Raw genomic sequence first — 26,183 nt, forward strand, 5'->3', positions numbered from 1 at the left:
ATATATATATATATATATATATATATATATATATATATATATATATATATATATATATATATATATATAGGTAGATAGATAGATAGTAAACTTTACTTTTCTGGCTGCATATAAAAGTTGCCAGTAGCAAAATGTCAATTTGCTTATTTTTATATAAACTATGTTTCAACATAATTGAGATTGCCCGTGTTTTATCTAATTTTAGCAACAATGAAAAAAAAGGTTGTTGTTCTTTTAAAATACAATAAAATCTGATGTTTTCACATATCCAGTTGGACCACAGACTGACTGTGTCGTACCTCCATACTATCACAGAAAAGTCAAACTCTTAACCAGTTTCTCTTTGAACTCAGTTCAAGTATAAAATGTAACATTTAACTTTCATTCTTTGTGAAATTGAGATGCTATTAATTTCTAGTGACCCAAAGTGAATGTTTCCCCCATAACCCATGATATAACCTACTTAGAAAACACCTTTTGCATATGGAGATGCGTAATGGAAACCTTAAAATAAAAACTTACAGAACTTTCTTCTAATCCTTTTGTTTTTTAATCAAGTAAAACCTTTCATCTTTGTTTGGAAAATTTTCTTAAAAGTCAATAGTAGATAATAAAATATCTTTCACCCAACAAGGTCAAAAGAAAAAAAAGAAAGTACATTCCGGTTGCTGTACTGAAGAAGAAAAATAAGCCCTAGGGCCGGCTCACAAAACACCAAACCTAATAACACAGATGGGTTATATACCAGTAGAGCAAAATATATATAAAAAAAATAATAATACACAAACATTGAATTATGGATTTTTCAGGCCTCTAAATAAAAGCTTGAGAACACATTGGTGGCGTAGCTAGAGACGGTTAAAGGGAAGGGACACATCTACCCAAAGCAGAGGAATGTTGGCTCTGAACAGAGTCAGCAAACAATATGGCAGCATGGCTTCTCCCTTTTTCTCTCCCCTCTAGAAGAACCGACCAGAGTACTGCCTCACACTGGAAAAAAAGAAAACTTAGTTAACACATGAAGAATATTTATGCCAGCAGAAGCATGACATAGGTCTGTAATTACTGGATGCTGCAAGCTGCAAGACATCCTTCGTGTGGAGCTGATGTTGTAATAGAAAAACCAAGGTCAAGGTTTGGAAATAAATCCTGTCTGCTGGAACCGACTCCCCAACCAGACCTACTCAATCACGGTGTAATGAGGAGGAAAGGAACACATGCTGGTACTATCAAGGAATTTTCTAATTACAGACACATTTTATTAATTTCATGCTCTAAATTAGTCAAAAAGGCAAAAATTATCTCATCTATAAATTGTACTTAAAAGGTTGAATGTTTAAAAAAGAATTTAAATAAATTAAAATGTTGAATTATTTTACAAGATTAGAACCAGAACATTTATAACCACTAAAACATATTACTTTATCTCTCTCTCTCTTCTTACAGCTCAGCTGCATTGAGATGATGTAGGTTGTTTGGAAAACCACATGCCTGTTCTGCAGTAAGTACTGGGCGTTCTGGATCTGGTCCTGTGTCCCAGTAATGGTGATGATGCGGTCCTCAGAGCCCTCTAGTGGTTCATCAATCTTGATAGATGCCCCAGACTCGTGGCGGATCTGCTTGATTCTCTGGCCGCCCTTTCCAATGATGGAGCCGGCCAGCTGCACAACAGTGAAAAGGAAAGTGGGTTTATGAGCGTCAAAAGCATTTGATTTATGTCAATATTTACCACAACAATCAGGTTCCACTTACATCTTTTGGGATGGTGACTTGCGTTGAGATGACCGGGCCTCCGATGTCACTGTATGACCCTCTGCCACCTAAAGAGAGTAAAATACCTTTATGAGGAATTTTTTTTAACTGAAGCTTGCAGCAAGAACAAGCAATCACTTCAGGTTAGGAAGCAAGACTCTGGGACAGTAAAGATCCCTCCCAACTCACCAGGAGGAAAGCGGTCCCAGGAAGAAATGTTGTCTTTAAAACAAAAACGACAACAAAAATAAAATTAAACAGAAACAAAAACTGAAAAATGAAAATACACCACAGAAAGGGGAAATGAAATAGCTTATGTGACAAATGGCAATCATGAAAGTCTAAAACTCACAGCAATGGTAATGAATCAACAGAAACATGAAACTTTATTGATTCCAGTTGTCCCTATTATACTTTATTTTAATATAATGCATCATTAGTTGCACTACATGAAACATTTAGGTAAAGGTTTTGGGCCTCAGTCAAATTGTTAGAAATTTGTCCAACATTAATTTCATTTGAAATGTTTTACCTACAGTAAAAAGGGGAGTAGGGGCCAGGGGAGTGGCGACCTGGTGGTTAAGGCATAGAGCTTGGAATCCTGAGGTTGTGAGTTAAAAAACCGCTCCAACAGACTGCCACTCTTGCTCTCTGAGAAAGACGCACAGTGGCAGCCCACTGCTCTCCAAAGGAGATGGATTAAATGCAGAGAGATAATTTCTCAATTGTGACATCAATAAAGTTAAATTTTTTTCTTTCATTTTATTATAGAAGTAATTCTTTGGATTTTAACCAAATCAAAGCTTCTTTATGTTAAGAGTATATGAATATGCTGTGGAAACTGTTCATTAGATTACCCAAAATAAAATGCCTACCAAGTAAAAATAAAAAATACTAAGGCAATAGGTGACAAATAAGGCAATCAGAAGGGTTTTAAACAGCACACTTAGTCCATTATTGTATTTTTTCTATTTAAAAGTGTCCTGTTTTGAACTGCTCCCTCAAACCCGTTCCCAGGAATCAATTAGCTGTTCTATATTTAACGGTTACATAGAACTCTACTTAAAGGAATAGTACACCCAAAACATGATTAGCCTTCATTTTCTACTCACCCCCATGCTGAACAACACTCTGGAGTACTTTTTTGATATCTCAAATGCATCTGGAGATCTGGGAGGCTTCTTGCTGTCTGCTGACATTCAAATAATGGAGGTCTATGGCGCCCGAGACAGAAAGGTCCACAAAAGTCCACAAAAACGTGTCAATATTCCTCCATACTGCTCGTCCAATGTAATCCAAGTGTCCTGAGTGAGTAGCGTCCATAATTTACTCGAAACGAAGTCATTTAGAACGTTTTAGAGCCTAAACAGTAGTGTATAGGATTTCCTAATAGCGCCCCCATGCGCGCTCACGATTCTACGGAAGCCGGCAGACCAAACCAGCGCATTCAGCTCGGCAAAGAACTCATGCTCTTCCTCAACACTGAAGTCCTCAGACATTTTTCTTTCGTTGTTTCTTTCTTTGCACAGGTAAACAGCACATTTCTTCTTCTACGCTTGCATTATCGGCAGAGCAGACGCTGAATGCGCACTTTCTTCCGGTTTGGTCTGCCGGCTTCCGTAGAATCGTGAGCGCGCATGGGGGCGCTATTAGGAAATACTATACACTACTGTTTAGGCTCTAAAACGTTCTAAATGACTTCGTTTCGAGTAAATTCTGGATGCTACCCACTCAGGACACTTGGAATACATTGGACGAGCAGTATGGAGGAATATTGACACGTTTTTGTGGACTTTTGTGGACCTTTCTGTCTCGGGCACCATAGACCTCCATTATTTGAATGTCAGCAAGAAGCCTCCCAGATCTCCAGATGCATTTGAGATATCAAAAAAGTACTCCAGAGTTTTGTTCAGCATGGGGGTGAGTAGAAAATGAAGGCTAATCATGTTTTGGGTGTGCTATTCCTTTAAGAGGAAGCACTGAGGCTGTGAAAACAAGTAAAACCTGTTGTCTTGCACCACTCGACAGACGCCTAATTAATAAAACAAATTGAGATGAAAAATAGAAACAACTTTCTATGTTAACAGTGCAGCACTTATCAAACATAATGCAAGCAACCATTAGCAGAATAACTTTTTTTTTTCCAAATAGAAAACTTCCAGAGACGAAATCTACACCAACTCTTTGCTTTTCAGGAGCTAACCACCGATGCCATTTAGTTTGCATGCAGTAAACACATTTATGACATTCAAAGCTCGAGTTAAACACCTTCAGGTTTACGGAAGTGAAAATACCAACATGAATGTTCATTTCATTACATTTCTTATCATGATTAAAGGCTTATAGCCGATAATAAATTCCCAAGTTCAGTTTTATTTCTTAAATACCACATAGAAATCCAGCATAGACAAATAACTTAAAACACATACTGGTAATTCACCAGGGTTTAGAAATACAAACTAGAGCCACCTAAAGGTTAAGAAAAAAAATAAAGACTTTTAGAATATTAGCAGATGAGTTTGAGAAAAAAACTGTTAGCTTTGTTATCTCTATGAGACATTCTTAGTTTCTTAGATTTAACAACATACTTGTACAGACATATGCAAGCATGAACAAATATGCTCAAAAGAAAGAATCAAGAACGTGATTCATGCTTCATATTATGACTGCCACTCCCTTATTTTTTTAGGCCTTTCAGCTTTTGTTCAGTTCGTAGTTGATGTAACATTTGCGCACAGCATTAATCTGCAACACAATACTAAAGGCTTAAAAGCAGTTTTTAGTTTGAGGTCTTTAAGCTACTACAACTTCAAAATCCAATATGGCTGCTCAGACTATACGCCTATCCTTTGTTGTTGGAATGTATAGAATTGAGGAAAATACTGCAATGTTAATTTACAGTGTCAAAGGAGCTTAACAATATTAACACTAGGTGAATTATTTTCAGTTGAACTTGATAACAGAAAATTTTATTTTATGGCGCTGTCACACTTTGAGGATTTAGCCAGCATATGCGGATGTCCATGAATCTTCTACAACGCTGGTATACACTGAATTTTCTATGTATTTTTTAAATTTTCAGCGTAAACATAGAGTATTCATAACAAGTCCACAACTTATGTCCAATGACAGCCTAACTTATGCATAACGTTTTTTTAAAGGTAAGCAAGCAACAGCGGAACTCTTTGTTTAACAAATAAATGTCTATTACAAAAACTTTTGACACTACTGTAACTACTTTAACTTCCCACTCTTTCTTTTGTCCGTGTAAATTCCTAGTCAAACTGGTCACAGCAACCACAAATCAGGATTACACTGGAAGGCAAAGGACTTTTGATCAGTTTCTTCTGAAGACGCAGTCTTTCTTAGATGCAGTGTTGTTAATTCTGCTTTTCTTTTGGACGACTTAAACGTCCAGATTGGATAACCACATACTTCAAGTGATTTCTTCACATGTAATGAACTTTCAGGGCTGTACGCAGGGCCCAAAACATACTGAGGTTCTCCAGGCGGGTTCAGCGGCGTGCTCCCTTCCATTATATAAATCTGGCCATTTTCAGAGTCCTATGGCGCAAAAACATAATTCTGACTTTTGAATGTACTTGGAATGACTTGGCTGTAGATGATTTTAATTTCATCTTTCTTTTGAAGTTTCTGTCTACAACTGGTTAGAAATGTTTTACTAAAGATATTCCAGTACAATTGAAATTAGTTGCTTCATATTTACTTGAGTATTTAAAATAGACACCCAGAAACTATTAAACCATTATTTTGATGATGGTGCCTAATATAACCTATTTTTAGTATAATCTTAGACAATACTTAGATTATCATGCATTAAACGTACAACTTTTAAAAAAGTTCAGGTGCAGCACCTTCCTTTTCTAGTACCTATTCTCCCTCAATCACTCGCCTCACTGCTCCTCCTGCTGCTCAGCCCAAAGAGGAGCTCGGTTTGACTCAGCCTTTCCCCCCCTATCCTGTTTTCCCTTTAGTGAAGAAAATCAACACAGTCAAAAGCTAAACTGATAGAAAGACAATTTTCATCAACATTTTTCAATGAGTTTTATTTGTAATTTAAACACATTAAAATGAAAACTAAATTAGCTTCCCTGGTTCCAGAGCAGCCTGGTAAAAAAAATAAATAGTAAAACTAGCTTAATCAGATATTTAACATAAATATAGGAGTTTACAACATTACAGCAGTTGTAGAAACAAATGAGGCATTTTGAGGCTTTTTGAAGGACCATGGTGACTCTTCAAGTAAGAGTAAGTTACCACAGAAAATGATCATTATTATTTAGAAAATTAACCAGATGTTTTTGTAACCCACATGGTTACTAGACCCACGTATGTTATTTGAGAACACAACGGTAGTTATGATCTCCGCCACATGGTGGCGCATTGGATCAGGTTCCTGCCACTGAGCATGTGAAATCACACTGATGGACCAAGCTACACTCACTGCCGATACACAAACTGAGAAAAAAATCATCTGTTGAGCTAATAAACCGGATCAAGAAGATTTTATGAGCCTTGGGGAAGAGAGAGGAACTACTTCAACCACCTCTAAGCCCTCTGAACTCCGGTAAGAGTTAGGCTAAGTGGTAGGATGCTAGGCTTCAGTTATTAGCTTGTTGGAGTTAGGACATGTGAAGATGTTGTTGCTGAGACAGTTCCATAAAACCAGTCGGAGTTTTTTTATCCAATGTGTGACCCACCATTGTACTGTGTATCATTTTGTTAGGTGAAATAATAACTAAAGAGATAGCTAATTAGCGTGCTAACGCTAATCGCGGGTAGCTGCTATGCTAGCACAGGTAGCCTCCTCTGCTACTATGTCATTAGACAAAGAGAGAGAGATAAATGTGATAGTGAGATGTAAGAAATTGTTCTAATGTACTGTTTTGTGTACATAATGCTATCTATTTCATTGTGGTTGTTCAAACTCATAAAGATTTAGTAAAAAAATAAATATTGATTTAAAGGCTGGGTATTGATATAAATACTGCTTTAAAAAAGAGGAAGAAGTTCATTTATGTTAAGAATAAAAGTTCTTAATGTTTAATTGTGTTAACATAACACTACTTATGTTGTAGACCAATATTTACAATTATTTGGCTGTGATAATGCAGAGAATCAGAGTAAGAGTAGTAGATGAACATAGTATTAATGGAAGTATCTTTCTACACCCCGTGTGTAGATTGGTTTTATTTTTCTGCTGGATCAGGAGTCGATCTGCATGAATTCTGAACCTTCTGTGGTTCAGTGGCGAGCCAAGCGACAGGAAGCGGAGAACGGGATGCACTCCACGAGGACTACAGAAATCTACCAACTTCTCTGATACAGATAAGCGCGCTCAATAGAAACAATAAAAAAAAAACTACCCGGGTAGTAGAAGAATATATAAACAGACACACACACACACAAGGATCTAAGCTTTTTCTCCTGACACAGAAGAAAAGGACACTTTTATTTGAACTTTTTTTTCTATTTTTGTTTTGTTATCAAAGAGCTCTATTTTGTTGTTGTTTTTTCCCCCCTAATTCTTTGTATAAAAGGAAGTTATAATACCTGTTTGGTGCAATAAATAATCATTGTTCAACTTCCACTCAGAGTCCAACTTTCTGAACCTAGAGAATGTGATTTCTTTCTTACATTTAGGTTAAGAGTGCTACATTAAACTTGGCGAGCCAGCCAGGAGAGTTGGTTAAATCCTTTGAACAGGAAGTTGAGCAGTGTGACATTTTTGCATTTTTCTGTGAACGTTAATATAATTTAACTTTCATATATTTCCATTGTGGTACAAATACAAACATGGATACAGTTGCATCTGAAAATGTTAAAGTGCCTAACTCATTGCTAGTAAGTGGTGTAACTGGTAGTGATGTAGACAATGAAGTATTTGACTATTTGGGACAGTATGGTAAGATTGAAAGAGTAATTAATGTTACGAGCAGTCAGGCTAGGTTCCAAAACACAGCTATAGTGGAATACAGCTCAGGGCTAACTATAGAGTATCTTAAAGATACCTTACCTGTTGATAGGCCCTCCAGTAACCCGGATGTTGTCCACCACATTCAGCTCTTGTCCGAGCTCTACACAGCAGACAGAGGTTCTACCTTAACTCAAACTTACTTAACTGAACTAAGGGATGTTGCTCAGTTGAGTGGAGCAGATTTTGAGAAGGTTTTGCTAGATGAACTAGCTAGGATTCAAGCATCCATTAGAACTAGGAAAGCTGAACCAGATGCATCAGCGGTTAGACATGAACATCAGCATGTTAGTGCTGTGGACATAGCTGACAGAACTCCCCTGAATGTAGGTGACAACCTGACGCTTTCCCCTGAGCCTGATGCACCCCCACGCAAGGAAGTTGAAGCATCCCCATGTAGTAACCGGACTCAGAACTTATCTCCCGAGCATCTCTCAACCCCAGAAATACAAAGAGTAGTGGTTGAGCATGTCATTAAGAACAGTGATCTTCCTTTGCACTATCATGGCAGCACTCGACTCAGACCCTTTTCAGGAAGAATTCCCTGTCCCAGTTCGGAGTCTGATTATGACATGTGGCGCAACAATGTTGAGTTTTTCCTTGCAGACCCTGCTATGTCTGCCACACATGTAACCAGGAAAATAGTTGAGAGTCTCTTTCCACCTGCGGCCACCATTGTGAAACATCTCGGGCCCAATGCTTCCCCCCATGAATATCTTGCCCTTCTGGACTCTGCTTATGGCATCATTGATGATGGTGATGAGCTTTTTGCAAAGTTTTTGAACACGAATCAAGACCCTGGAGAAAAGCCGTCTGGCTATTTGCAGCGCTTGCAGACAATCCTGAGTAAGGTTATCAAAAGAAATGGGTTAGCTGCTGGTGATTCAGACCGCCAGCTGCTTAAGCAGTTCTGTAGAGGCTGCTGGAATAACAGTCTACTTACCAGCCTTCAGCTTGAACAGAGGAAGAATAATCCTCCCCCCTTTTAGGAGTTACTGCTTTCGGTACGTTCTGAGGAGGACAGACAAGCTGCTAAGTCCAGCAGGATGAAGAAGCATCTTGGAGCAAACAGAATAAAAGTCCAGTCAAACACAGTCTCAGTGGAAGACTACACCGCAGATGATGATGATGAAATAAAGGCTGCCCCATCTGACCCACGGAAACTTGGAATACAAATGGCAAAACTACAAGCCCAAATAGCTTCTCTTAAAGCGTCTCTAAGTTCAAACCAATTGGTTGCAAAGCCAGGTAAGAAACAAAAGGCTAAGCCCAAAGTCCCTTCCGAAGGAAATCCTTCGCTTTCTTCAGAACCGAAGCTGGTCAACAAGAAGCCTCGCCCATGGTACTGTTTCAGGTGTGGTGAGGACGGCCACATTGCGCCTTCCTGCAACAATGAGCCAAATCCCGAATTAGTTGAAAAGAAACGCAGAGAGCTAAAGCAAAAACAAGAATCCTGGGAGCAGAGTTTAAACTAAACGCAGTTCCTGCTGCGGGACGACCAGGAGCTGGAATTGAGAATGACAGTCCCAACCCAAAGCATACAACAAAAACAATTATTCAATCACACAAAGTAGAACCCCAAATTAAGCTCCCCCGAGGTCTTGTGGGCCAGAAATGTGTTGCCGGTGTCAGTGTGTCAGGAGTTAACACAAGTTGTCTCCTTGACTCAGGGTCCCAGGTTACCACAGTAACTGCGTCTTTTTCAAGAACCCACTTGTCAGAACACCCCATCCAGCCCTTCCAGGGCCTGGATGTTGAAGGGGCTAACGGCCAAAAGGTGCCTTATTTAGGCTATGTACCTATCACACTCAAGTTCCCCAGAGAATTTGTTGAAGCTGAGCCTGAAATCACAACCCTAGCCCTAGTAGTACCAGACCGCCATAGTAACTGTGACTTGCCTGTACTCATTGGCACAAATGCTCTAGATACCTTGTATGAAGAACATTGTATTGATAAAGACTTGAATGACTTGTCCTCTGTATATGGTTACAGGCAGATTATTCGTGTACTCAGGCTCAGAAACAAAGTTAACTCTACGGGAAGAATAGGGTTAGCTACTCTAAAAGATAAAGTGCACCAAATCTTACCTGCTAAAACAAGAGTCTGTGTAGAAGGATATGTGAATGCCAACATCCCAGGTGCCTGTGCCATAGTTGAGCAGCCTCAGTCTTCTGCCTTACCTGGTGGAGTGTTTGTAGAATGCTGCCTTATCACTCTGCCCAGACACTGTCCCCACAGACTACCCGTGTGGGTCAGAAATGAGAATGATCACAATGTCACACTCCCCTCAAATTGTGTCATTGCTGAACTTCATACTCCCGAACAGGTCTACGATAACTTACCTGACTCAGACAAACCAACTGACCCTGTGAAATGTTGTGCTGGCATTTCCAAACCAGCCAAAAGACCAGACCAGTCTGACTTTATTATTGACTTTGGTGACTCTCCCCTTTCAAAAGAGTGGAGAGATAGAGTAACATGCAATTTGAATGAGTATCGTGATGTTTTTGCCTGTGATGAGAATGATTTTGGGCATGCAACCAAAGTAAAGCACCATATAAATCTAAAAGACGACTCCCCATTTAAACAAAGGCCCCGACCAATCCACCCAAACAACTATGAGGCTGTCAGAAAACATTTGCAAACACTGCTAGATGCAGGGGTGATTCGCGAGTCAGAGTCCCCTTACGCTTCCCCAATAGTGGTAGTCCGTAAAAAGAATGGGGAGGTCCGTCTTTGCATCGACTACCGCAAACTCAATTCACTGACAATCAAGGATGCATACGCATTGCCAAATCCTGAGGAAGCTTTTTCAGTTCTTGCTGGATCCAAATGGTTCTCAGTAATGGACTTAAAATCAGGATATTACCAGATTGAGATGGAGGAATGCGATAAGCACAAGACCGCTTTCGTGTGTCCCTTGGGGTTCTATGAATTCAACCGCATGCCCCAAGGCATCACAAATGCCCCCAGTACCTTCCAACGACTGATGGAACGAGTCATGGGGAGCCTCAATCTGAAGGAAGTACTGGTGTTTTTGGATGACATCATCGTCTTTTCTGACACGTTAGAAGAGCATGAAATTAGGCTTAAACATGTCCTCCAGCAACTAAGAGAAAATGGCTTGAAACTCTCTCCCAAAAAATGCCAATTCTTCCAGAGCTCTGTAAGGTATTTAGGCCACATTGTTTCTAGCAGAGGAGTAGAGACTGACCCCGATAAGGTCAGTGCACTCCGCACCTGGCCTAGGCCCCAAACACTTGGTGATCTCAAGTCTTTTTTAGGCTTTGCAGGGTACTACCGCCGCTTTGTCAGAGACTATTCTAAAATAGTCAAACCCCTGAATGATCTTACCAGCGGCTACCCACCTTACCGAAAGGGCCAAAAGACATCTAGCCCTGGTTCGTACTTCAACCCCAAGGAGCCCTTTAATGAGCGCTGGACTCTTGAATGTCAAAAAGCTTTCGACCTGATCATAGAAAAACTCACATCTGCACCTGTCCTTGGTTTTGCTGACCCAAAACTACAATATGTGCTCCATACTGATGCCAGCACTTCAGGTCTAGGGGCTGCCCTGTACCAAGAACAGGATGGTGAAATGCGAGTCATTGCTTATGCGAGCAGAGGCCTTTCATCCAGCGAAAAACGTTATCCCGCGCATAAGCTAGAATTCCTAGCTCTTAAATGGTCGATTGTTGAAAAGTTTCATGATTACCTTTATGGTAATACGTTCACTGTCATAACGGATAACAATCCTTTGACCTATATACTAAAGTCAGCCAAACTAGATGCTGCCAGTTATCGCTGGCTAGCACCTCTTTCGACCTTCAACTTTGACATAAAATACCGTGCTCGGAAGAGCAACCAGGATGCCGATGGTCTTTCTAGACGGCCGCATGACAATATAGCAGATGATCATGCATCCCTTGAAGAGAAGGAGCGAATCAAAAAGTTTGCTTCTCACCATCTTTCTTCATCTCCAGATCAACAAAGCTTGCCTGTAGACGCAGTTGCTGTGTTATGTCAACACCGTCTTTTACCTCAGGTAGTTGATGACCTACCTTCCATCACATTGGTTGAATCCCTTGCCATCTATCCAGATGCGATTCCAGACACTTATGGAAATGAAAACATGTTAGGTTGCTCTACCATACCCACCTACAGTACAGAAGAGCTCCAGCAACATGAAAGGGCTGACCCAATCATCGGACAGGTTCTCCAAGTCTTGGAAGGAGGGGATGAGGCCAACCTCTCTCCTGAGTCCCTAGAGCTCAAGCTGATGCTCAAGGGAAGGAAAAGGTTGGAGATGAGAAATGGTCTTTTGTATAGAACGCGTCAAACAGGAGATGATGTTACTTACCAGTTTGTTGCTCCCAAGTCTCTTCGTGCTTCAATTCTCAAGTCCTTACATGAGGATATGGGACATATGGGTTTCGATAGAACCCTTGACTTGGTTAGAACAAGATTCTACTGGCCTAAATTGGCTGCAGATGTGGAAAAAAAGATCAAGTCATGTGGGCGTTGTGTCCGAAGGAAGACAAAGCCAGAAAGGTCAGCACCCCTTGTGAATATCCACACAACTCGCCCCATGGAGTTGGTGTGCATTGACTACTTGTCACTAGAACCGGACAGCCACAATACCAAGGACATCTTGGTCATTACAGATCATTTTACCAAGTATGCGGTTGCTATACCGACAAAAGACCAGAAGGCTACAACAGTCGCCAAAACCCTTTGGGAGCAGTTCTTCATGCACTACGGATTCCCTGAGCGTCTGCTGAGTGATCAGGGCCGGGATTTTGAATCCCAACTCATCAAAGAACTCTGCTGTAGCAGGCATCACAAAGGTGCGTACCACGCCCTATCACCCACGAGGAAACCCTGTAGAGAGGTTCAATCGAACCCTGCTAGGCATGTTGGGAACCTTAAAAGACAAGGAGAAAAGCCACTGGCGAGATTATGTAAAACCACTCACCCATGCCTATAACTGCACCAGGAACGATGTCACGGGGTTCAGCCCGTATGAATTGATGTTTGGACGTCAACCTCGTTTACCAATAGACATTGCCTTCTGCTTACCGGTGAAAGATGGCTCTCCCAAATCCCATTCTCAGTACGTGAAACATCTGAAAGCACACCTTGAGGAGAGTTATCAGATTGCCACCAGGAACTCAAAAAAGGTTGCTGATCGGAACAAAGGCTATTTTGACAAGGGAGTACGAGAGTCAACGCTAGAGAAAGGGGATCAAGTGTTAGTGAAAAACCTGAGGTTCCGAAGTAAACACAAGCTTGCAGACAAGTGGGAGTCCGGTATGTACAACGTTCTTGAAAAAGTTGGAGACTTACCAGTGTACAAAGTACAGTCAGTAGAGGGTGATGGTCCCATCCGGACTCTACATAGGGACTTGCTGCTTCCTTGTGGTGACCTATCTGAAGCCGAGGAGACTGAACCAGTCAAACCTCAGGTCCGCAGGCCAAGAACTAGGCAGAATCATCCACAAATCCTGGAGGAACTCTCGGAATCTGAGGATGACTTGGTTATCTATCCAAGCCTGTCCTCAGTTTCTCCTGAAGAACAATTCACACAGGTGTGTGGAATTCCAAGGAGACAGCAACCCAATTCAAACCTAGAGCATGGAGGGTTGCTGGCTGTGCCATCGGTTCCCTCGACCTCCCAGCCTCAGAATTATCCCGAAGACAACAATTCCACTGCTAAAACTGTTGGAACACCTTCTGAGCTGGTAGAAGGAGATGAACCTGAGGTCATGGTTGAGCAGTCCTCTGCTGGAGGGGGCTGTGCACAACTGGATGAGACACAAGAAAATGAGATGGATATGACAAACAAAATGGATATGACAAATGAAAAGAATGTGATGAATGGACAGGAACTGCATAAAATGAATGGAATTGGAGAGAGCCCTGCAGATGCAGGGACTGCAGAGGTTCCACAAGAAGCGGGGCCAAATCACCCTGAAACATCTGATAAAGAAACTGAAAGTGAAACAGGAAGAAACACACCTGACCCCACAAGGAGGTCAGAAAGGTCCCGAAAACCCCCTGAACGGTTCCACTACATTCAGTTAGGGAAACCTTTAATGTCCTTTGCACAGAGTATTTTAGAGAGCTTTAATCAAGCACTGGACACTCTAAATAGCTGCGACAACCCCCATGTGAATCAGAGATCAGCTCATGAAGGGACTCATGTTGATTCAAGAGGGGAGGGTGTAACCCACATGGTTACTAGACCCACGTATGTTATTTGAGAACACAACGGTAGTTATGATCTCCGCCACATGGTGGCGCATTGGATCAGGTTCCTGCCACTGAGCATGTGAAATCACACTGATGGACCAAGCTACACTCACTGCCGATACACAAACTGAGAAAAAAATCATCTGTTGAGCTAATAAACCGGATCAAGAAGATTTTATGAGCCTTGAGGAAGAGAGAGGAACTACTTCAACCACCTCTAAGCCCTCTGAACTCCGGTAAGAGTTAGGCTAAGTGGTAGGATGCTAGGCTTCAGTTATTAGCTTGTTGGAGTTAGGACATGTGAAGATGTTGTTGCTGAGACAGTTCCATAAAACCAGTCGGAGTTTTTTTATCCAATGTGTGACCCACCATTGTACTGTGTATCATTTTGTTAGGTGAAATAATAACTAAAGAGATAGCTAATTAGCGTGCTAACGCTAATCGCGGGTAGCTGCTATGCTAGCACAGGTAGCCTCCTCTGCTACTATGTCATTAGACAAAGAGAGAGAGATAAATGTGATAGTGAGATGTAAGAAATTGTTCTAATGTACTGTTTTGTGTACATAATGCTATCTATTTCATTGTGGTTGTTCAAACTCATAAAGATTTAGTAAAAAAATAAATATTGATTTAAAGGCTGGGTATTGATATAAATACTGCTTTAAAAAAGAGGAAGAAGTTCATTTATGTTAAGAATAAAAGTTCTTAATGTTTAATTGTGTTAACATAACAATACTTATGTTGTAGACCAATATTTACAATTAATTGGCTGTGATAATGCAGAGAATCAGAGTAAGAGTAGTAGATGAACATAGTATTAATGGAAGTATCTTTCTACACCCCGTGTGTAGATTGGTTTTATTTTTCTGCTGGATCAGGAGTCGATCTGCATGAATTCTGAACCTTCTGTGGTTCAGTGGCGAGCCAAGCGACAGGAAGCGGAGAACGGGATGCACTCCACGAGGACTACAGAAATCTACCAACTTCTCTGATACAGATAAGCGCGCTCAATAGAAACAATTAAAAAAAAACTACCCGGGTAGTAGAAGAATATATAAACAGACACACACACACACCACAAGGATCTAAGCTTTTTCTCCTGACACAGAAGAAAAGGACACTTTTATTTGAACTTTTTTTTCTATTTTTGTTTTGTTATCAAAGAGCTCTATTTTGTTGTTGTTTTTTCCCCCCTAATTCTTTGTATAAAAGGAAGTTATAATACCTGTTTGGTGCAATAAATAATCATTGTTCAACTTCCACTCAGAGTCCAACTTTCTGAACCTAGAGAATGTGGTTTCTTTCTTACATTTAGGTTAAGAGTGCTACATTTTATTTTGTTTCTGCGCATGACTTCTTGTCCTGCATGATCTGTTCCAATGCTTTCTCGCTGCTTTTCTCTCCAGCTTCCAGCAGAGATATAAAACAGGTTCAACATCCAGCACTGACAAACCAATGCTGAATAAAAGTTTCGTTTCAGCCAAAGACATCACTAACATATCTATCGCATAATGGGTGTTGGTTCAGTAATTGACTGACGAACGGTCAGGATTTAAATCAACTTTGGTTCAACGTTCTGTTGCTATCAGAGTAGCTCGCTGGTATATTTCCTAATGAAAATGCAGTTTTTTCTCACCGTCATCAACAACTTCAACTTCTCTCCACTTGCATTGGTAGCTCAATGTGCTCCTCTTCCAGGAACTGACAGACTCATGAGGCGGTAGCTTGCGTGTGGCAGAAACCACAGCAAAAGTGCATGTTGACGATGACTTATAATGATTAAACAGTCGCATTACTATTTTGCTCTACAAATATAAAACACCTTGCACTTTAGTGGGAGACCAAGATCATCGTCTTACAGTCAGCTTAACAGTAATTATTTTAGTTTAAATAACAATTTAAGCAATAAATTAATTAAAGGAATAGTACACCCAAAACATGATTAGCCTTCATTTTCTACTCACCCCCATGCTGAACAACACTCTGGAGTACTTTTTTGATATCTCAAATGCATCTGGAGATCTGGGAGGCTTCTTGCTGTCTGCTGACATTCAAATAATGGAGGTCTATGGCGCCCGAGACAGAAAGGTCCATAAAAGTCCATAAAAACGTGTCAATATTCCTCCATACTGCTCGTCCAATGTAATCCAAGTGTCCTGAGTGGGTAGCGTCCATAATTTACTCGAAACGAAGTCATTTAGAACGTTTTAGAGCCTAAACAGTAGTGTATAGGATTTCCTAATAGCGCCCCCATGCGCGCTCACGATTCTACGGAAGCCGGCAGACCAAACCAGCGCATTCAGCTCGGCAAAGAACTCATGCTCTTCCTCAACACTGAAGTCCTCAGACATTTTTCTTTCGTTGTTTCTTTCTTTGCACAGGTAAACAGCACATTTCTTCTTCTACGCTTGCATTATCGGCAGAGCAGACGCTGAATGCGCACTCTCTTCCGGTTTGGTCTGCCGGCTTCCGTAGAATCGTGAGCGCGCATGGGGGCGCTATTAGGAAATCCTATACACTACTGTTTAGGCTCTAAAACATTCTAAATGACTTCGTTTCGAGTAAATTCTGGATGCTACCCACTCAGGACACTTGGATTACATTGGACGAGCAGTATGGAGGAATATTGACACGTTTTTGTGGACTTTTGTGGACCTTTCTGTCTCGGGCGCCATAGACCTCCATTATTTGAATGTCAGCAGACAGCAAGAAGCCTCCCAGATCTCCAGATGCATTTGAGATATCAAAAAAGTACTCCAGAGTGTTGTTCAGCATGGGGGTGAGTAGAAAATGAAGGCTAATCATGTTTTGGGTGTACTATTCCTTTAATAAAATACAGAGGACACGACCTCGGGATCCTCAATGGTAGTTACAGCCCTGGGAAGTCGGCTAAAAGAAAAACTAGAACAACAGAGGAGCAAACAGAGAGAGGGAAAAACATTGTAATTCCATACATGTGAGGAGTTTCTGAGAAACTCAGAAGAACTTTTTCTACAGACAACATACCTTTTTATTTCAAACCAAACAACACAGACAAAACATGTTTATCCTAAAAGTAGAATACCTCCACCTAGCTGAGCTGCATTTGTTATGCAATCCAGTGCAACCAGTACAGCCTCCAATTTTGGAGAAACCAAACTACAACTACACAAATGCATGGCAGTTTGGGATAGCCAGTAACTCTGGGCAAGAATTCGTTGTACACTTGGACCTCAAGAACAAAGGACCCCCCTTTTAACACCAAATTGTGCAGCTTTAGGGTAGACAGGACAGATGGTTTGACACAGGGATGAAGGAAGCCAACTTTGTTAAAAGAGAAAAAAACATAACTGAACATGAATTCTGTTCCATGCATTTACAATCCAGTCATGAAACTAGTTTCAAATAACTTACAGAAGCACGCTCATAATAACACAAAAGGCCAATTACATAGCCTATGCACAACTAACTCCAACAATCCAAAAGAAACACTGGGGGCTATTTGATTTGCCTCTGACTTGGTATGTGCTCAGAAAGGTGGGCATCCATGCCTCCTAAATACATCAGCGCTCCCACTACAGATTGCACTGGTGCAAGCCAACAGAACTGACAAAGACTTCTGGATAGGTGTTTGAAACGTCTTGAAAAAACTGAGCAAAAGTCTAGTTGCCTTCATATTTAAGCCTGTTTTGTAGTCTCTTTTTGTTTTGAATATGTCTCAAATTGTCATTAGTCACACTTTTGGCTTAGAACATGTACCAGTGACCAGTAGTGACTGAATGAATGCAGCAGAAAAATGGATGATGTATTGCAGTTACCAAGTGTTTTCAGCTATTTTTGAAGTTATGAAAGGAGGAAAGGGTTTTGTTATCTTGAGGATAGATGGTGCAATGAGTCTGCAATGGTTGTGGTCGAAGCAGAATTTACTGAGTATTTAATATCTATCAATCAATTGAGGACGGAAGAATTGTAAACTTATCTAATAACATACAGATGAATGAACATGATGATGAACATGACAGTGGATACAAATAATACAGATCCATGGCTAAAAATCAGGAATTAGCCCTGTCCCAGAGGCAGGCTCCAAAGTTAGTTGTAGGAATTTTAATACTGAAATCTTATGAACTAGTTGTGGTTTCCCAAGCTCAGTAATATTCAATGCCAGTAGAGACGACCAATGAAAAAGACTGGGTTTGATTTGATTAAGCATGAAGTGTGTAAACGTCTGGATCCTAATAGTCCTCTCTTGCCATTTTGAGGATACAGCATTTGAAGAATATTCATAAAGCCACAGTGCATAGGACACTGCACACAGTATATATTGCATACGATTGTAAGGATTATCAGAACTTACCATAACCACCCCCACTCTTCATTTCAGGATCAGATAGGGAGAAGAGAAAAATATGAAAGGAAAATAATTTAACAGGAAATTATTTCCCCTTTTAGCTTTTAGCATATAACAAAGTATAAACTCAATATGCATTAACTGTATATTACAACGCAATGCTTGTAGCCAAAGCCTTTTACATCCCACAAAGGTTGAAAATCTCAACACTGAGGACAATATTATGCATCTAAAATAAATGTAAAATAACTACTGTTAAAGACAGTCATTGAGCACAAAAGGAAAACCAATAAGCTCTTACTCAAACTGAGAATCTGACGAGCTCACAAACGCATACCATATAACGTACACAATGATAGTAAGAAAATCACAACATAATCTTGAACTTGAAAAAAAGAAGTTACAGATTTAAAGATGAAGAAAATCAAACTCAAGATATTATCATGCAGCATGCACTAATCTAAATTTAATTTTATCCACAACTCAGTCTGTACTGCTCCTGATATAATGCAGGTATGTCTGCCTTCTTATTTTTAATAGTATTTAAATCTCGGTAGTTATCCTCCTTATGGTCAGAAAGTATTCTTCTGCCCTCTTTTGCTTGCAGCTAAAACCTGCAGGGAACCACTTCAAGAACTGCTCTGGTTCAATTGCTCGCCTGGTGGATCTCTGGACTGCGTACTCAGTAGCTCAGCGGTAACCACGGAGACAACTGTTGCCAGGCAACAACAGGTCTACATGAGTGTGCATCCACAGAAGGGAGGGAAAAAAAGCAGAAGTATCAGAGCCGCTGTGCTTTACTACACCCAGCGAAGGAAATACAATCATCCTCTAAAAAACACAGAGGCTACAAAGACTTTGAGGAAACAAAAGCAAGTCAGCCTTGGAGCTGCAGCCGATTACACTCACCATGCTGTCATAGCGGTCTCTGCCTCTTCTTTCACTACAAGCAACAACAACAAATAAAAAAGAAGTTATAAATGCTGGTTCTCCAAGAGGGGTTTCCCACCATGACAATGTGTTATAGACCTAATCTAATTGGCTCCAAACCGGATGGGTTTTTCAACTATTAACTGATGATTTGTTTCTTTATAAAAATCTCTTACAGTAAAAGTCTGATCCTTTAAGTAAATTCTGAGTATTTGTAGAGAATTATATTGCATAGAGAGAAGGCAAACACTACGCATCGCCACATTATGTTTACAATTCTGATAAGCTTTCAAGAATAAACATTCAGTATTAATTTTCAATAATTGCAGAGCTGTCAGATGTAAAATATGAAACCTAGAAAAAAATGGAAAAACAGAAGAATGGTTGGAAGGATGGCATGATTGATTGATGCATGGCAGATTAAAGGATGGGAGCATGAATGGGTTAGTTTGATTGTTGGGTGGACATTATACACTGCTCAAAAAAATAAAGGGAACACTCAAATAACACATCCTAGATCTGAATTAATGAAATATTGTCATTGAATACTTTGTTGTATACAAAGTTCAATGTGTTCACACCAAAATTACACAAATATACTCTATGAATATCAAAGTTTTTAACTAATGGAGGCCTGGCTTTGAATCACACACAAAATTAAAGTGGATAAACACTACAGGCTGATTCAACTTTAATGTAATGTCCTTAAAAAAGGTCAAAATGAGAATCAAAATTGTGTGTGGCATTGATTTGCCTGTATGACCTGCCTACAAAGCCTGGGTAGGCTCTTGATGAGGTGGCAGATGGTCTCCTGAAGGATCTCCTCCCAGATGGAGACTAAAGCATCTGCCAACTCTTGGACAGTCTGCTGCAATGTGACGTTGGTGGATGAATCGAGACATGATGTCCCAGATGTGCTCAATCAGATTCAGGTCTGGGTAACGGGTGGGCTAGTCTCTTGCAGGAACTGCTGACACACTCCACCAACATGAGGTCTGGCATTGTTCTGCATTAAGAGAAACCCAGGAACAACCAAACCAGCATATGGTCTCACAAGGGGTCTCAGGATCTCATCTTGGTTCCTGATGGGAGTCAAGCTTCCTCTGGTGAGTATATGGAGGGCTGTGCAACACTTCAAAGAATATCCACTCCACACCATTACTGACCCACTGTCAAACCTGTCATAGTTAAGGATCTAGCAGGCAGCAGATGACCCTTGAAGGTGTCTCCAGACTCCATCATGTCACATGTGCTCAATGTGAACCTACTTTCATCTGTGAAGAGCACAGGATGCTAGTGGTGATTTTGCCAATCCTGGTGTTCTCTGGCAAATGCAAAGCGTCCTATATGGTGTTGGGCTGTGAGCACAACCCCCATCTTTGGCCTTCAGGCCCTCGTACCATCCTCATGGAGGCTGTCTCTAATCGTTTTTGCAGACACATACCAACAATTTCCACCTGTTGTCTATTCCATTTGCACAACAGCATTTTAAATTTACTGTTAATCAGTGTTGCTTCCTAAGTGGACAGTTTGATTTCTCTGATGTTTGATTTAATTAAAGTTATATTGTTCCTTTTTTTTAGCATTGCATATATTATATCAAAAAAAAATTCCAACCTTGGTCTGTCATCCATGCTGCCGTGATAGCTGCCATGTGAAAACCGGTCTCCTCTGCAAACAATAATTAACAAGAAAAAAAAGAGTGTGAAGTAGAAATGTCAACTAATTCAATAAGTCAAAGTCTTTATTAGAGCAGCGCGATACAGTTAAAAAATGCAATCTCAAATTGGAATACATTTTTTTACTAATTTAAGTCTCATAATAAAAATAATAAAGGAAATATAATGCTTTAAACAAAGCTAGCTTCAATTTCATCATGTCCACTGGGAGGTGACTTTCATTTAAAGTGCAATACTCACGTTTCACAACAAACTGTGAAAATATTTAAATAAATATTTGAAATTAGCACTTAGACACCAGTTTATCTATTTTGAGTGTGAATTGATATTATGGAAGCCAAAGGAGTTGATTGGTGACAAAAAAAATTAAAATCCAGATTTTCCAAAAAAGAAATCTTCATAAACCTAAAATTTGATTATTGGATTTTATTGATTAATCACCCAGCCCTACACCTTACTTTTTAGAATTCCACAATTTTAGTTTAGTCTGTAACTGAAACAAATAGCAAAAAAAAAGACCAGTAGTATTTCAGTTTTTTTAAAGCAAACCTTAGAGGTATCAATGTTTTTACAGTAATAACTGCTAAATTAATGCACATTGATGAAAAATGGTTCCTAACCAAAAAAACTGAGATTGAAAGCACTCAATATAATTTTCCCAATCCTCACCCTCCTCTTGGTAGTGGGGGTGGGGGAAGAGGCAGGTTTCGTGCTCGGCTCCCCGCTCTTCCTCCTCTACTAAGTGGCGGTGGACCTCGGCGGGGGCTTATGTCATCATAGTCCCTTCTTGAGGGAGGCAGAGGTCTGCTGCCATGTAACGGGGGCAAGCGATCATAACCACCACGCACAAGGATGGGAAATCCACCCATGGGTCGTCTGCCCCTGTCCTCAAACAACATGGTGAAGCCACCATAATCATATGTCTCATCATAGAAATTAGGGTCGTAAGGCTGAGTGCGGCCTTTGACTGGTGCCTGCAAAATGGAAGAAGGTGAAAAGATGCCATCATGAATCAATGCCTCAGCAAACTGCATTCAGAAAAACAATATTTTTAACCAAAATTATTGGAACTGGATCAGATGTCAATATAAAGCGTGTTTGGGATATTAATTGTAATTGAGAGGGAGAGTTTACCTCTGACACTAGCTCCAGGATAACTTTGATGCATTCAACCACACGTTCTGGTTTTCCTCCTACTAAGACGACCCTGTCTGTGGAGTGTGGACAGCATTCCTGGAACAGCTTGATGGTGGTCTGGGTGTTCTAGTACACACACATAGTTTCATATTCTGACCACTGTCACTCTCCAAAGTCTAAAACAAGCTTCTAAACCCTTCCCAACAAAATGCCAAAGTTTATTCTCACAAACACCAACGTTTGTCAGATCAGTATTAAAACACCATCTATGAAGAGTTTTCAGGGGAACCAATGTGCAATTTCAAACTTATTTTACTCACTGCTCATCCATAAGGACAGAGGATTAATATGGCTGACTAGACTCTGTCCTACCTCTCTCAGCTCCTTTATCTTGGCACCTTTCACTCCAATTATACCCCCAGCCAAGCTCTGATGGATCAGCAGGCGAAGCTCACAGTCAAAATCAATCCCACTGTAATGCTGGTACTAAAAAAAAAAACAAAACAAGAAAAACTAAAAAACTAAAAAACATTTCAGTGTCTTTTTTGCTTGGGTAACATTTTAAAACACCAATTTAGATTCTTTTTTTTGTGGCAGTTATTACCAATTAACTAAAATGGAGTAAACATAGGATAAAAACATTGAGGAACACAATACTATTAGGAAATCCAGTTGTGCTTTATGTCCGTTCTATGGAGTGATGGATGAGAGGATTGCAAAACTATCTAATAGGAATTTGTTATTTTTGCAAACTAAAAAAAGAGATTGCTTCATTTCTTTATGTTTAGTGGTAACAAGACCACAGTTTTGGTTTAGCAAAGCTAACATTTTATTAGCAGTACACACCACTGGTTCAAGTTTTATAAAGTTTAACTAAGAATTGTAAGAAGAATAAACAAAACTATGCAAAGAAGTACAATCAAAAAATCAACATATAATTTAAAACTGATTAATGAATCAAAGGGAAAGACACTGTAAAAATGATTAATTTTAAGATTCTACACCAAATGTGAATCTTCTATGACAGATTTGAATCAAGTTGTAGGGGATTTATAGTTCAATTTTTTTGTTCCTTTTTTTTATGTGCATCTTACTTTGAGAGAGAAAAGAATGGATAAGAAACTGAGTGTTGGTATCATGTTTCAGTACTAGAAATATCAATCAATAAAAAACTATGCATTAATTTGACTCGTATACAGGTTTTACCTTTACGTAACAGAGCACATAGGGAGATCTTGGCGCAAACAGCTTTGCAATGTTTCTTAATGTCTTATGTTGTTTGTACTGGACCCATGTGTAGAATAACTCAGCCCAAGCTTCCTCTTTAGAAAGATGGAATTTTCATAAGGGACTTGACCTATCAGAGGTTTTTTTTTTACAACCAAGTGAGAGTAAAAATATCAATATACTGTATATCTAATAAAAAATACTACCATCAGTTCAGTTTACTTATTCTAATTTTAAAACCGAATTATTAAAAGCTTTCTAAACCTCGGAAAAAGCTAATCACTACGGATTATTATACAAACAAAATACAAATAATCACGGGAAGAAGTTTTCACATTTTTCTATCGGATTTGCTCTAATAAAAAATAATATAAAATGTTGCTCTAGGTAATAAACTCATATTCTGGATATATCTGGAAACAACCTGAGAGGGTGACATTTTTATTTCAGAGATAGATCTAAAAGTGAAATGAGGGATTTTTGAAGCAACTGGAGCCGTCTCACATATTTAAAGTAGCTCAAATGTCAAATCTAAAGGTGCATTTGTGAATATACCGTATTTTCACAACTATAAGGCGCACTTAAACGTCTTTTTTTTCCCTCAAAATGTGCGGTGCGCCCTATGGTGCGGTGCGCCCTATGTGTGTTGTAACTGCAACTTTTGAGACCACCTCATTGAGGAGATGATGAAAGAGTGGCTGAATGTAAGGAGACCAGGTGTTTTTTTTCCACTCATCACCATCGCTGTTAATATGTGACTCCATGCGTGCCCATCTCACAGCTGATGTGAAAAACATGGGGAAACAAATTAACCCTGTGCTCGCTGTTCAACCGCTCGACATCGGTGTGAACCGGACCCAGCAGGTGCAGCAGAAGCAGCGAGTTTACATGCAAAGTCAATGGTTGACGCGCGTATAGGCGCAGCAAAAGGTCCAGCAGCGCGTTTTGAGCAGCAGGTGCAGCACGTCGGGAGCGTTTAAGCATCTGACGCACCGCCAACGCGCTGCTGCAGCTCGAGATGGAAAAATTGAAGTTTTGCTGCTGGACGCGCCGCATCAACCAATCAGAGAAGCTGATCTGGGAGCTGACAGGGAGACAGACAGCGCTCTGATGACATATGATATTAACGCAAATGAAAAGGGCTGGATGGATGAGGAGATGATGAAAGCGTGGCTGAGGGAGGTGTATGTGAGGAGACTAGGTGTTTTTTTCCACGCATCACCATCGCTGCGTGCCCATCTCACAGCCGATGTGAAAAAAAAGGTGAATCAAATGAACGCTGTGCTCGCCGTTATCCCGGGGGTCTGACAAAGGAACTTCAACCGCCCAACATCGGTGTGAAGCGGCCGTTCAAAGTAAGGCTGCGAGCGGCGTGGGAGCGATGGATGACAGACGGAGACCACAGTTTCAGGATAAGTGGAAGGCAGCGCCGGGCAAGTTACGCCACCGTTTGCGGATGGATTGCAGATGCTTGGACTAATGTGTCTGCTGGCTCTGTTGTTCAAGCTTTTGCAAAAGCCGGCATTATTTCTGAGGAGCCGAGCTGCACGGAAAGTGACTCTGACAGCGAAGAAGGGGAAACTGGCATGTCTGATTTAGCGCAGCTGTTTTATTCAGAAACAGAGGATGATGACTTTGATGGGTTTGATTAATACTTTGTAATAAATACATGAATAAAGCACAATCATACTCAGTTTTGCTCCCGCTCTATTTTTCTACCTGAAAACTTAATTCAACAGCAGCCTCTGGGCGGGTCTCCTCCTCTTCACCGCGGTGGCTGGCAGGTGTTTTTTCATCTAAATAATCTAAATCTTGCAGCTATATTTGCTGTGATCAGTGGGAATAAAGTAGTTTTAATATGTTTTTAAGTGAGAAAGTCCACCTGAAAACTTAATAATTGCAGTCAGTTCATCCAGATTATCTATTTCTGTCGGAGGCGCTCAGACCCCCACATACCAGCGGTGCACCGACAGTAGAAATCCTTTCATCAGCAGCCTCTAGGCCGGGTAGCCTCCGGGTTTACGCGGTGGCTGGCAGGTGTTTTTCATCTAAATAATTTAAACTGCAGGCACCAGGATACCGGCAATAAAAGCGAACATATTCTGTCGGCAGGTTTCAGGATTTTAAGTTAATTTAGGAGTGATCACAGCGCTGGTTCATCTGCGATGTGTCTGTCTCACGGCCAGCACCCAGGTTTGATTAATACTTTGTAATAAATACATGAATAAAGCACAGTCATACTCAGTTTTGCCCCCGCTGTATTTTTAAATACGCAGTAGAGGTATTTAAAGGTAGTAGAGGACATGTACCTGTATATAAAAAACGCGCCCTATAGTCCGGTGCGCCTTATGTGTGTGTTAAATACAGAAATGGGACACATAACTGAGAGTGCGCCTTTTAGTACGGTGCGCCTTATGGTCGTGAAAATACGGTATTTGTCATGTATGAAAAGTGAGTTATCGCTAGGCATTTCTTATAACAATTAAACAGAATTAACCGCTTCTGTTTAAAATTTAAAAGAATCCGAATTGAAAATCGATAGGAACCGAAATCAAAACAATGGGTCGTGATAGCTTTAAAGTGGGTGCATTTTTTTTTATTTCTCACGACAGAAAATGGTTTATCAACAGCTCACCCAAGTTGGGGTTAAAGGGTAAAATAATAAGCTTGTAGGCTTATCAATAGTTCATAACGTCACAATATTGTGAAAAATCTTACCTCCTCTAATGTTGGTATGATTTTTAGTAGAATATCTCCAATAGTGTCGATACTGGCACTCACACTCAGGATCCTGTTGATCAATTCCACAAAGAGGAATAAAAGAATTACGAAACAAACAAGAAAAGAGGGATTAACCTAAAATATATGCGAAACAGTCCAG

The 26,183-nt window shown here is 40.2% G+C and overlaps 1 protein-coding gene and 1 long non-coding RNA gene across 3 annotated transcripts in view; one reads left to right on the top strand and one right to left on the bottom strand.

Moving 5' to 3' along the window:
• Positions 1-40: 40 nt before the first annotated feature.
• Positions 41-26,183, bottom strand: part of hnrpkl (heterogeneous nuclear ribonucleoprotein K, like) — a 36,081-nt gene continuing 9,938 nt past the window's right edge. Inside the window, exons 6-16 of one of the 2 annotated variants that reach the window (XM_038274927.1) lie at positions 26,021-26,093; positions 22,448-22,561; positions 22,073-22,201; positions 21,608-21,912; positions 20,877-20,930; positions 19,239-19,272; positions 18,336-18,351; positions 1,942-1,974; positions 1,753-1,820; positions 1,492-1,661; positions 41-990 (exon numbers count right to left, since the gene is read on the bottom strand). In XM_038274927.1, the coding sequence (XP_038130855.1) occupies positions 960-990; positions 1,492-1,661; positions 1,753-1,820; positions 1,942-1,974; positions 18,336-18,351; positions 19,239-19,272; positions 20,877-20,930; positions 21,608-21,912; positions 22,073-22,201; positions 22,448-22,561; positions 26,021-26,093 (1,027 nt within the window). In that variant the 3' untranslated portion in view covers positions 41-959. The remainder of the gene's footprint in view (positions 991-1,491; positions 1,662-1,752; positions 1,821-1,941; positions 1,975-18,335; positions 18,352-19,238; positions 19,273-20,876; positions 20,931-21,607; positions 21,913-22,072; positions 22,202-22,447; positions 22,562-26,020; positions 26,094-26,183) is intronic. The other variant, XM_038274928.1, reaches the window with a different exon arrangement.
• LOC119776521 lies at positions 6,080-7,363 on the top strand. Its single transcript, XR_005279789.1, has 2 exons — positions 6,080-6,340; positions 6,956-7,363. It is a non-coding gene; the product is annotated as an uncharacterized LOC119776521 (long non-coding RNA).

Source organism: Cyprinodon tularosa, unplaced genomic scaffold (genome assembly GCF_016077235.1).
Source record: "Cyprinodon tularosa strain WSP-4 unplaced genomic scaffold, ASM1607723v1 ctg94, whole genome shotgun sequence".
Lineage (NCBI taxonomy): Eukaryota > Metazoa > Chordata > Actinopteri > Cyprinodontiformes > Cyprinodontidae > Cyprinodon > Cyprinodon tularosa.